Source organism: Rhinoraja longicauda, chromosome 19 (assembly GCF_053455715.1).
Source record: "Rhinoraja longicauda isolate Sanriku21f chromosome 19, sRhiLon1.1, whole genome shotgun sequence".
Lineage (NCBI taxonomy): Eukaryota > Metazoa > Chordata > Chondrichthyes > Rajiformes > Arhynchobatidae > Rhinoraja > Rhinoraja longicauda.
The window spans coordinates 27,335,637-27,349,186 of NC_135971.1; the positions used below are offsets into that span (position 1 = coordinate 27,335,637).

General features: G+C 49.0%; 1 protein-coding gene across 1 annotated transcript in view; it reads right to left on the reverse strand.

The window, feature by feature from the left end:
- Positions 1 to 13,550, reverse strand: part of LOC144602743 (uncharacterized) — an 85,326-nt gene that overhangs the window by 41,176 nt on the left and 30,600 nt on the right. The window contains exons 14-18 of the mRNA XM_078415881.1: positions 13,273 to 13,326; positions 11,929 to 12,036; positions 9,752 to 9,805; positions 3,965 to 4,018; positions 3,811 to 3,864 (exon numbers count right to left, since the gene is read on the reverse strand). Of these exons, the coding sequence (XP_078272007.1) occupies positions 3,811 to 3,864; positions 3,965 to 4,018; positions 9,752 to 9,805; positions 11,929 to 12,036; positions 13,273 to 13,326 (324 nt within the window). The remainder of the gene's footprint in view (positions 1 to 3,810; positions 3,865 to 3,964; positions 4,019 to 9,751; positions 9,806 to 11,928; positions 12,037 to 13,272; positions 13,327 to 13,550) is intronic.

The following is a 13,550-nucleotide window of genomic DNA, read 5'->3' on the forward strand; positions in this document are numbered from 1 at the left end:
CTTGTGCAACCTACGCTGCACTGCCTCAATTACAAGGATGTCCTTCCTCAAATTAGGAGACCAAAACTGTATACAATGCGGTCTCACCAGGGCCCTATACAAGTGCAGAAGAACCTCTTTACTCCTATCGGTGGATCGGTACAGCACTCCACATTCTCACTAGCAGCAACTACACTGAACCAGTCTGTGCAACGGTGCTGCAGTGGAAACATTAAAAAATAGGTGCAGGAGGAGGCCATTCGGCCCTTCGAGCCAGCTCCGCCATGCAATATGATCATGGCTGATCATCCATAATCAGTGTCCCGTTCCTGCTTTTTCCCCATATCCCTTGATTCCGTTAACCATATGAGCTAAGTCTAACTCTCTCTTGAGTGTTGATAGATTGATTCATACTTTATTATCACATGTGACATGCCACAGTGAAACTCTTTGTTTTGCACAAGTGGTGATTCTCTGCCACAGAGGGTAGTTGAGGCCAGTTCATTGGCTATATTTAAGAGGGAGTTAGATGTGGCCCTTGTGGCTAAAGGGATCAGGGGGTATGGCGAGAAGGCAGGTACAGGATACTGAGTTGGATGATCAGGCATGATCACAATGAATGGCGGTGCGTACAGGCTCGAAAGGCCGGATGGCCTCCTCCTGCACCTATTTTCTATATTTCTATGTTTCTAACATATACAAGGTATGCAAAGAGTCGCCACATAAAGGGCACCAACAAAGTTACACAGTGTTCAATGCAGTCCCAATCATCCCTGTGCTCTTTCTGCTCTCTCCCCTCCCCCCCCTCCCCCTCCCCCCCCTCCTTCCTCCCCACTCCGTATCTCTTTTTGTTCTCCTGATGGTAAACATAGACAATAGGTGCAGGAGGAGGCCATTTGGCCTTTTGAGCCAGCACCGCCATTCATTGTGATCATGGCTGATCATCCACAATCAGTAACCCATGCCTGCCTTCTCCCCATACCCCTTGACTCCACTAGCCCCTAGAGCTCCATCTAATGTGATATACCTCATGGTATTCCCGGTCGAGTTCTCAAAACCCGTGCAGACCAACTGGCTGGAGTTTTTGCGGACATTTTCAACCTCTCATTACTGAGGTCTGAGGTTCCCACCTGCTTTAAGAGGGCATCAATAATACCGGAGCCCAAGAAGACTAAGGTGACGACCATTGACCATCGACCAGTGGCACTGACGTCCCTGGTGATGAAGTGCTTTGAGAGGTTGGTTGTGGTGTGTATCAACTCCTACCCCAACAACAACCTCGCTCGACCCACTACAGTTTGCCTACCGTCACAACAGGTCAATAGACAATAGACAATAGGTGCAGGAGGAGGCCATTCGGCCCTTCGAGCCAGCACCACCATTCAATGTGATCATGGCTGGTCATTCTCAATCAGTATCCCGTTCCTGCCTTCTGAGGCAGAGAATTCCACAGATTCACAACTCTCTGACTGAAAAAGTTTTTCCTCGTCTCCCTTTTAAATGGCCTACCCCTTATTCTTAAACTGTGGCCCCTTGTTCTGGACTCCCCTAACACTGGGAACATGTTTCCTGCCTCTAACGTGTCCAACCCCTTAATAATCTTATATGTTTTTATAAGAGGAGGAGGTTGCGATCTCACTGGCTCTCCACACCGCACTGGACCACTTGGACATTTATTATATTGTTTACAGAGTACGATGTTTACATATTCTGCTGTGCTGCTGCAAGTAAGAATTTCATTGCTCTATCTGGGACACTTGGCAATAAAAGACTCTTGACTCTCAGTCACTCGGTCAAGAGCTTCAAGTTCCTGCTCATAACTATCACCAACAATTTGTCCTGGACTTACCACATTAGCCTCGGGCCAAGGACGCACATCAATAATATATTCCTTTGTTCGTCCCACACCAGGGAAATGCCTCTACTTCCTCAGAAATTCATGAAATTCGGCCTGTCTCAAACGACTCTTATCAATTTTTACACATGCACCGCTGAAAGCATCCTATTGGGATTCATCACAACTTGATTTGCCAACTATTCTGGCCAATACCGCAAGAAATTGCAGAGAGTTCTGCAAACCTTCCCCCCCCACCCCCCTCACCTCTCTCCGTCATCAGTCGGAAGAAGGGTCTCAACCCTCTAGGGATAGAAACATAGAAACATAGAAAATAGGTGCAGGAGTAGGCCATTCGGCCCTTCGAGCCTGCACCGCCATTCAATATGATCATGGCTGATCATCCAACTCAGTATCAGATGGCAGTCATAGAGTCATAGAGTGATACTGTGTGGAAACAGGCCCTTCAGCCCAACTTGCCCATACCGGCCAACATGTCCCAGCTACACTAGTCCCACCTGCCTGCGTTTGGTCCATATCCCTCCAAACCTGTCCTATCCATGTACCTGTCTGACTGTTTCTTAAACGTTGGGATAGTCCCTGCCTCAACTATCTCCTCTGGCAGCCTGTTCCATACACCCACCACCCTTTATGTGTTGAGTTGCTGCTTTACAGCGCCAGAGACCCGGGTTCGATCCCGAATACGGGTGCTGCCTGCACGGAATTTGTGCGTTCTCCCCGTGGGTTTTCCCCACCTGCTCCGGCTTCCACCCACACTCCAAAGACGTGCAGGTTTATAAGTGAATTGGCTTTGGTAAGATCGTAAATTGTCCCTAGTGTGTGTAGGATAGTGTTAGTGTACAGGGTGATCGCCAGTAGGTCTCGGTGGGCCGACGGCCCTGTTTCCACGCTGTGTGTATAAAGTCTAAAATTGTGGACACACCCAGACCATCATCAATCGGACTTTCCTGGACCTTATCTTGCTCAAAACGTTAGTCATGTTATTCCCTTTATCCTGTATTTGTACACTGTGGATGGTTTGATTGTAATCACGTATAGTCTTTCCGCTGACTGGCTAGCTCGCAACAAAAGCTTTTCACTGTGCCTTCGGTACACATGACAATAAACTCCAGCCACCCTTCTTTCGACTCCATCTACACATCACGCTGCCTCGGGAAAGCAGCCAACATAATCAATTACCGCTCACACCCCTCTTCATTCCCATCAGAGAGAAGGTACAAAACCATGGAGCAACCATCACCAGACTCAAGAACGGCTTGTTTCCCTGCTGTTATCAGACTCGAGAACAAACTAGGGGTCCTGGGGTATTGTGTGCAGTTTTGGTCTCCAAATTTGAGGAAGGACATGCTTGGTCTTGAGGGCGTGCAGCGTAGGTTCACCAGGTTAATTTCCCGGGATGGCCGGACTGTCATATGTTGAAAGACTGGAGCGACTGGGCTTGTATACACTGGAATTTAGAAGGATGAGAGGGCATCTTATTGAAACATATAAGATTATTAAGGGCTTGGACACGTTAGAGGCAGGAAACATGTTCCCGATGTTGGGGGGGTCCAGAACCAGGGGCAACAGTTTAAGAATAAGGGGTAGACCATTTAGAACTGAGGTAAGGAAGAACTTTTTCAGTCAGAGAGTTGTGAATCTGTGGAATTCTCTGCCACAGAAGGCAGTCGACCATGCCAATTCTCTGGATGCTTTCCAGAGAGAGTTAGATAGAGCTCTTAAAGATAGCGGAGTCAAGGGATATTGGGTGAAGGCAGGAACGGGGTAGTGATTGTGGATGATCAGCCATGATCACAGTGGATGGCGGTGCTGGCGTGAAGGGCCGAATGGCCTCCTCCTGCACCTATTGTCTATTGTCTATTGATCTCCAAATCTGCCTCGTTACGGCCCTTGCACTGATGCACACTGCTCCCAGTCCCCAGTTTCACATGAGGCCATGCAGCCGGTGAACGAAGTTGGAATAAACGCTGACTTACCCTCTTCCCAGGAGGACCTGGTGGGCCCACTTCACCGGTAGGACCTGGAGATCCCTGTGTGGTCAGACAAAAGTGGGAGAGAGAAAGAGGTCAATCGTTGAACAAGGCAACCCCAACCCAACAGGCACCCAACACCCCTTCCATCGCCACTTACAGGTTGCCCTTGCTCTCCGTCTTCTCCTCGTTCACCTTTGGCACCATCGTGACCCTAAAACAAGGGAGGAGAAAAAAAACACGTTGGTTTAAAAACGAACAATGGGGATCTTATAGAAACATATAAAATTCTTAAGGGATCGGACAGGCTAGATGCAAGAAAAATGTTCCCGATGTTGCGGGAGTCCAGAACCAGGGGTCAGAGTTTTAGAATAAGGGGTCGGCCATTTAGGACTGAGATGAGGAAACGCTTTTTCCCCCAGAGAGTTGTGAATCTGTGAAATTCTCTGCCACAGAAGGCAGTGGAGGCCAATTCACTTGATGTTTTCAAGAGAGAGTTAGATATAGCTCTTCGGGCTAACGGAATCAAGGGATATGGGGAGAAAGCAGGAATGGGGCACTGATTTTGGATGATCAGCCATGACTCGCTGGAATTTAGAAGATTGAGGGGGATTTTATAGAAACTTACAAAATTCTTAAGGGGTTGGACAGGCTGGATGCAGGAAGATTGTTCCCGATGTTGGGGAAGTCCAGAACAAGGGGTCACAGTTTAAGGATAAGGGGGAAGTCTTTTAGGACCGAGATGAGAAAACATTTCTTCACACAGAGAGTGGTGAGTCTGTGGAATTCTCTGCCACAGAAGGTAGTTGAGGCCAGTTCAGTGGCTATATTTAAGAGGGAGTTAGATGTAGCCCTTGTGGCTAAAGGGATCAGGGGGTATGGAGAGAAGGCAGGTACGGGATACTGAGTTGGATGATCAACCATGATCATATTGAATGGCGGTGCAGGCTCGAAGGGCCGAATGGCCTACTCCTGCAACTATTTTCTATGTTTCTATGTTTCTATGATCACATTGAATGGCGGTGCTGGCTCGAAGGGCCGAATGGCCTATTCCTGCACCTATTTTCTATGTTTCTATGTTTCTAGAGGGCTGTTGACCAAATTCAGACAAATGGGACTAACCCAGAGTGCCACCTTGTTTGGCATGGACAAAATGGGCCGAAGGGCCTGCTTCCATGCTGTGTAAGCTCTATGACTCCGTCATGGAGGGAACCTGGAGAGCTAGGAACATTGAACCATGGGACCATGATGGGCAGGTGGAATATTGGCCTGGGAGGAGGAAATAATAACTCAGAAAGCTGTTTAAATTGGGCAGGAATGGGGGTGAGGAATCTGTGCGTGGAATTCTCAGTCAGAATGCTGGCACATTATCCCGCCCAGGCCATTTACAGGCCTGTGTTCATCCAAAACAGTCTGACTGCATGCCAGGAGAGAAGGGATCAATATCTCTCACAGTGCTGGAACTAATCAATAGCTTATAGTGGGGATAGACACGGCTCAGGCGATAGATGGCGCTGTGGTGCAGGACATCGCTCTGCTTATGTCTAGGAAGGAACTGCAGATGCTGGTTTCAACCAAAGATAGACACAAAGTGCTGGAGTAACTCAGCGGGACAGGCAGCATCTCTGTAGAGAAGGAATGGGGGACGTTTCGGGTCAAGACCCATTCTTCAGACTGGAAGACGAAGAACGGCTCTCGACCCGAAACGTCGCCCATTCCTTCTCTCCATAGATGCTGCCTGTCCCGCTGAGTTACTCCAGCATTTTGTGTCTATCATAGCTCTGCTTATAACAGACAGCAGTGCAGCACTAAGGTGAGAGGGGCAAAGTTTAAAGGAGATGTGCACAATAAATAACGTAATGTTGCAGGAACTTCTAGTGAAGAGGACCACGCTTAAATCTCCCAGTTTTAAGTCTGTAGTCTCTTTTTTGCTCTGCTTTATTTTCACCCACATGTTTAGACCGTAATGTTGTACCCTTATTGTTTTGAAGTGGTTATGCTTTGTTCTTAATTGTTAACTGTATGTTTGTGTTGTCATTTGTGAGCGGAGCACCAAGGCACATTCCTTGTATATGCACATACTTGGCCAATAAACTTATTCATTCATTCATTCATTCATTCATTCATTTAAGGGCGGCACGGTGGCGTAGCAGTAGAACTACTGTCTCACAGCGCAAGAGACTCCCGACTAAGGCTGCTGTCTGGATGGCGTTTACACGTTCTCCCCGGTTTTCTCCGAGATTTTCGGTTTCCTCCCACACTCCAAAGATGCACAGGTTTGTACGAGAAATGCTCAACCAGAATGCTGTCGTAAATGGCACATTACACCGCCCAGCCCATTTATAGGGCTTGGTATAAATGTAAAATTGTCCCTGTCCTTAGGGTAGTGTTAGTGTGCGGAGATCGCTGGTCGGCACGGACTCGGTGGGCCAAGGCGCCTGTTTCTGCGCTGTATCTAAACACTGTCCATGAATATATAAGAAAATAGCTGCAGATGCTGGTACAAATCGAAGGTATTTATTCACAAAGTGCTGGAGTAACTCAGCAGGTCGGGCAGCATCTCTGGCATAACCTGCTGAGTTACTCCAGCACTTTGTGAATCTCCCGAGATGCTGCCCGACCTGCTGAGTTACTCCAGCACTTTGTGAATAAACACTGTCTATGAATGGCAGATTACCCCACCCAGCAGCTTTATGGGAAGGAGGAAAAACTGCAGATGCTGCTTTCCATCGAAGGTAGACAGAAAATACTGGAGTAACTCAGTGGGTCAGGCTGCATCTCGGGAGAGAAGGAATGGATGACGTTTTGGGTTGAGACCCTTCTTCAGACTGAAGAAGGGTCTCGACCCGAAATGTCACCCATTCCTTCTCTCCCGAGATGCTGCCAGACCCGCTGAGTTACTCCAGCACTCTGTGTCTACCTTCATGGGAATGCTCTCATCCAAAACAATCTGACTCCTTTCCAGGTGAGAAGGGATCAATATATTTTGCCCCTTTTCCGGGGTTACGTCCGTGCCCGGGTGGTCTTTAGAGAGGGACTACGGGCTGTCCACAGGCACCCTGGGGGATTTCAGGGACCGTTGGGCATTGTGGGGGTGGGGGGGACGGGGGGGTGGAATGTATCCTCAATAAGGACTGTATTATAGTTATTTGAAAATTTTGTATCTTAGATAATTTGGTGATTTTGTACTGTGGTGGTGTGGGTGTGTTACCACGGTTTTGTTTCCTATCGTATCGTAATTTTGAATAAATTATGTTTTGATTACATATTTTTTTAAAAGGGATCAATATCTCTCACCATGCTAGAACTAATCAATAGCGAACAGTGAAGATAGATGGGGCACAGGCGATAAATGGCGCTGTGGTGCAGGACAAAGCTCTGCTTATAACAGGCAGCATTACAGTTCTGAGGTGAGAGGGGCAAAGTTTAAAGGCTTGTTCTGTTTACACTGAGGATGCCATTAACAGATCTGCCTTTTGGACAGCCCGTAGTCCCTCTCCAAAGACCACCCGAGATCTGCCTTTTGGATAGACACGTGGATATGCAGGGTATATATTCTTATAGAGATGTTTAAAATTGTGAAAGGACTGGACAAACGAGATGCAGGAAAAATGTTCCCAATGTTGGGGGAGTCCAGAACCAGGGGACACAGTCTAAGAATAAAGGGGAGGCCATTTAAAACTGGTGAGAAAAAACCTTTTCACCCAGAGAGTTGTGAATTTGTGGACTTCTCTGCCGCAGAGGGCAGTGGAGGCCAATTCACTGGATGAATTTAAAAGAGAGTTAGATAGAGCTCTAGGGGCTAGTGGAATCAAGGGATATGGGGAGAAGGCAGGCACGGGTTACTGATTGTGGATGATCAGCCATGATCGAATGAATGGCGGTGCTGGCTCGAAGGGCCAAATGGCCTCCTCCTGCACCTATTTTCTATGTCTATGTCTATCTATGTGAATAGGTTTAGTTTAGTTTAGTGTAATTTAGATACAGCACAGAAACAGGCCTTTTGGCCCACCGAGTCCGAGCCGACCAATGATCCGTGTACACGAACACTCTCTGGCTAAAGAAACTCTTCCCCATCTCCATTCCAAAGGAGCGTACTTTTATTCTAAGACTGGGCCCTCTGGTCCTAGACTCTCCCACTAATGTAGTTTAGATTAGACATACAGCGCAGAAACAGGACCTTCATCCCACCAAGTCCGGGCCAACCAGCGATCCCCGCACACTAACACTATCCTACACACACTAGGGACAATTTACAATTTCACCAAGCCAATTAACCTATTAACGTGTACCTCTTTGGAGTGTGGGAGGAAACCGAAGATCTCGGAAAAACCCCACACGGTCACGGGGAGAACGTACAAACTCCGTACAGACAGCACCCGTTGTCGGGATCGAACCCGGGTGTCTGGTGCTGCAAACGCTGTAAGGCAGCAACTCTGCACTGCACCACCTTGCCGGGTTATGTGCCGGTATACAGGTGATGGGTCTTGGATGACAGGTGATGGGTCTTGGATGACAGGTGATGGGTCTTGGATGACAGGTGATGGGCCAAATGCGGGCAGGTGGGAATAGTGTAGCTGGGACATTTTGACCGGTGTGGGTAAGTTGGGCTGAAGGGCCTGTTTCCACCCTGTATCTCTTTATGAATCTATGACTCTATATATTATCCATTATCCATAATATATTTATCCATATGTAAATTTTTGTACGTTCTCCCTGTGACCTGCGTGGGTTTTCTCCGGGTGCCCCGGTTTCCTCCCACGCTCCAATGACGTGTGGGTTTGCAGGTTAATTGGCTTCTGTAAATTGCAAATTGTCCCTGGTGCGTGTAGGATAGTGCTAGCGTACGGGGTGATGGCTGTTCGGCAAGGATCCGCTGGGCCGAGGGGCCTGTTTCCGCGCTGTAGCTCGAAAGTCTAAAGTCTAAAGTGGTTAGCACGCAACAAAAAGCTTTTCACCGTATCTCGGTACACGTGACAATGAACTAAACTAAAATGCACGTATGGCCATTTCTTCATCACAACTGGCTTGAAGTCTTACATAATGCAACCACCACATCTCCCAGGGTGTTCAGTATGGGAGCATCATTCTCCACCGGGTGGCGCCGTCAGCGATGGCAGCCTCGCCAACTGTCTGTTGTTTCGTCTTTTTTGTTATTTTTAGTGTGGTTTAAAAGTTTGTGTGAATGTTCTCTGGTTTGTTTTATGTGGGGGTGGGTCTGGGAAACTTTTTCTCAATCTCTTACCTTGCCGGAGATGTGATTGTTTTCCGGATCGTATCTCCGGTCGCTCTGCGGCCTAACATCACGGAGCTGGCGGCCTTGCCCGGGACTGATTTTGAGCCCCACCGCGGGGGCCATGGATTTACAATGGGAGCCTGCGATCCCTTGCCTGGGATCGACGCTCCAACTGCGGCCTGCGGATTTCAATATCGAGGAGCTCACAGTCTCGGGTAGAGACTGATGTCGGGTAGCTCCAGCCGCAGAAGGTTCCGACTAGCCCCGGCCCGGGGTCCGATCGCCCGGTGTGGGGGAGCTGAGATCCCCCCCATGCAGGAGCTTGATCGCCCCAATGCGGAGGGCCCGACCGCCGGCTCGAGGCCCCCGACCGCAGAAGAACAAAGCAGGGAAGAGATTGGACTTTTTTTTTCCGCCTTCCATCACAGTGAGGAATGTGGAGGAGTCACTTTGGTGGATGTTCGTGTTAAAATGTATTTTGTGTGTTCTGTTGCTTTTAATTGGTCTGACTGTATGGCAAATCAAATTCCTCGTATGTTGCAAAACATACTTGGCTAATAGAGTTTGAGCATGAGTATGAAAGCTTCCCGAAGAAGAGCTGAGCGGTGAATGATCCATGCTTGCGATGCTCGTTGCAGGAAGGGGAAAGGTTAGCAACGTGCCGACGAACAGTAACAGGAGCAGGTTTTGGTAAAGGCCGCTAATACTCACACGTGGGCCGACTTCGCCAGCAGGCCCTGGATCGCCGGGGAAGCCAACTGGACCCTAGGGGACAAGAAGAACAACGAGCAGGTCAGCAAACCAGCAACATCATCTGCATACGTTCATCAGTTGTAGGAGAATAATTAGCCCAAGAGGCCCATCAAGCCCACTACGCCATTCAATCCATCTTTCCCTCTCAAACTCATTCTCCTGCCTTCTCCCCAAAACTCCTCATGCCCCGTACTAATCAAGAATCTATCTATCCCTGCCTTAAAATACCTAATGACTTTGCCCTCCACAGCCTTCTGTGGCAAACAATTCCATAGTTTCACCACCCCCTGACTAAAGAAATTCCTCCTCATCTCCTTTCTAAAGGTACGTCCTTTTATTGTGAGGCTGCGCCCTCAGGTCCTGGACTCTCCCACTAGTGGAGACATCCTCTGCACATCCACTCTATCCAGGCCTTTCACTATTCGGTAAGTTTCAATGAGGCCCCCCTTTATCTTTCTAAACTCTAGCCCATACAGGCCCAGTGTTATTGAATGCTGCCCAGTGTGGGGAGGATGATATGCACAAAGAACGCCATTTTGTTTGCATCTTGTGCATTAACCAACCGTCAGCTCTCTGTCCTATCTGCGGCTCAGATTGGTCAGCGATGCTCTGCTCTTCACCCAAGGCCGTGTTACTGGTCGAGAGAGTCCAGAAGATGCAAGTCCACCCTGTCCAACCCAACCTCACTAGACAAACCAGGTATTATGTGGAGGAAGGAACTGCAGATGCTGGTTTACACCGAAGATGGACACAAAATGCTGGAGTTAATCAACGGGTCAGGCACCAACTTCCTCACTGCCAAATAAGGGACAAGGTGACGTCACTACCCCGCGCCCCACGTGACCTCACCCAACCAGTGGCCATGTGCTCCAGCTCCACCAATGGCGGCCGCCCGGAGGCGGGTTGCTACGCAACCTCCATTAGGCGGCAACCTGACCTACACTGTCCGGGACTACAGCGGCCCCCGGGCCCACAGTGTCCAGCCCTACAGTGTCCGGGCCTACAGTGTCCGGGCCTACAGTGTCTGGGCCTGTACTATCCAGGCCTACACTGTCCGGGACTACAGTGTCTGGGCCTCTCGTGTCCACGCCTACACTGTCCGGGACGACAGCCACCCCCGGGCCTAGAGTGTCCGGGCCTACAGTGTCCGGACCTACAGTGTCCGGGACTACAGTGTCCGGGACTACAGTGTCCGGGACTACAGTGTCCGGGCCTACAGTGTCCGGGCCTACACTGTCCGGGACTATGGCCGCACCCTTGGCCTACAGTGTCCGGGCCTACACTGTCCGGGACTACGGCCGCACCCTTGGCCTACAGTGTCCGGGCCTACAGTGTCCGGGCCTACAGTGTCCGTGCCTACAGTGTCCGGGCCTACAGTGTCCGTGCCTACAGTGTCCGGGCCTACAGTGTCCGGGCCTGCAGTGTCCGGGCCTGCAGTGTCCGGGCCTGCAGTGTCCGGGCCTACAATGCTGTCCGGTTCTAATATGGGACAAGGGCGGTCCCGTACGGGACAAACCAATTTAGTCCAAAATACAGGATGTCCCGGCTAATACGGGACAGTTGGAAACCCTAGGCAGCATCTCTGGATAGAAGAAATGGATGACCTTTCGGGTCGGAACCCTTCTTCAGACTGAGAGTCAGGAGAGAAAGAGACACGGAGATAAGGAAGTGTAAGGTGTAAAAATGAGACATCAAATGGGATGCCGTTCAAGGAAAATGTAGAATAGATCATTGTTAGCTAGAAAGTGGCAACAAAGCATACAGACATAACATTAATCTCCTTCCCCCTTCCTAGTTCTCCGACCAGTCTGACTGTCCCCCTGACTAAATGTTATCTCTCTATGCTTTGAGTTGGTATGGTACTGATTGAATTATTCTACCTCCTACCCTAAAATCCAAACTTATAGTTCCCCAGCCCCACACGGCCTGATTCTACCTCCTACCCAAAAAGCTTCCTTTGTCCCGCCCCCCTGACATCAGTCTGAAGAAGGGTCTCGACCCGAAACGTCACCCATTCCTTCTCTCCTGAGATGCTGCCTGACCTGCTGAGTTACTCCAGCATTTTGTGAATTAAATATACCGTCCCTGAAATAAATTGAAATTAAAACAATCGGGCAGATTTGCAGACTACTTACAGGATTGCCTTTGGGTCCATCGTCTCCAGTGGGTCCTTTGGTTCCAGGCGGCCCAGCGGCGCCTGGTTGCCCGGTCTCTCCTCTCTCCCCTCTTTCACCTTTTGGACCCTGTTTATTTTTAAAAGAAAATATATGAGCGGGCAGCTTATCGCACCGTGACAGTCTCACATTCTCACTTTAGCTTCAGAGTATTTGTCTCTCTTCTTGTGAGGACCCCAGTTGCCGGTTTACGGGACCAACGGGCACTTGCCCAGCCACCTGTGCCTTCCCGGGATTGGGAAGCAGGTTTCCCGGTGGAATGAGCGGGACAGGATTTCAACCTTGAAATGGCCTTTAAAATTACCTTCCGAGCAACATATCCGGAGGGAGAAATGACACCAAGGGAAGTCAGAACGACTTGGTCAAGGTTCATTGTGTTGGGAAAGGAGTTTTCTTTTTTTTAAATAATTGTTTTTATTTACAAATACTTTATGCCAAAACAAAAACAAACATACAAAGTAGTAAAGCGATCAAATCAAAAGCTGCCTCTATTGGCAAGAAATTGCAGTGAATTGTGGACGCAACCCAGACCAACACACAAACCAATCTCCCTTCCATTGACTCCATCTACACCTCACGCTGCCTCGGCAAGGCCAGCAGCATAATGCATTCAAGAGAGAGCTAGATAGAGCTCTTAAGGATAGCGGAGTCAGGGGGTCTGGGGAGAAGGCAGGAACAGGGTACTTCCTGATTGAGAATGATCAGACATGATCACATTGAATGGTGGTGCTGGCTCAAAGGGTCGAATGGCCTACTCCTGCACCTATGGTCTATTGTCAAGGACCAGTCTCACCCCGGCCACTCCCTCTTCTCCCCTCTCCCATCGGGCAAGAGGTACAGAAGTGTGAAAACGCACACCTCCAGATTCAGGGACTGTTTCTTCCCGGCTGTTATCAGGCAACTGAACCATCCTACCAACAACTAGAGAGGGGTCCTGAACTATTATCTATCTTATTGGAGACCCTCAGACTATATTTGATCAGACTTCACTGGAGTTTATCTTACACTAAACGTTATTCATGTTATTCCCCTTATCACTTATCTGTATTCAGTGGATAATAACAATAATAATAATAATAATAATAATAATAATAATAATAATAATAATAATAATATATCCCTTTAATTGTCCCACACCGGGGAAATTTACAGATGCCTTGATAATTGTGATAAACAAAAATAAACAAAACTGAACTGAAATAAATTAGACTGAGCTGGCGATCAACCGGCATCTAAATCTATTCCTCCATCGTTTCCGCGCGCCAGTATCGGATGACTGGATGAAATTCCGGGCCTTATACTCACCCTGCCGCCTGAAATGCCTTGGATCCCCGGAGCACCGGATTCACCAGACTCACCCTGGAAGGAAGGGGAAGGGTGAGGAGAGCAAGAATTACACCAGCCCGTCAACGATACCAGCCCCAAAACCCCCGTCAATACATGACCAAGACCATGGAGCTCCTTACCCTTAACCCTGAGCTCCACGTCACCAGGGCCCCACACCAAGCCCCAGCCTCGCAAAACCCAAAGCCCAGCCCCCAAACCCCGTCAACACATGACTGTCCATGGAGCTGCTTACCCAT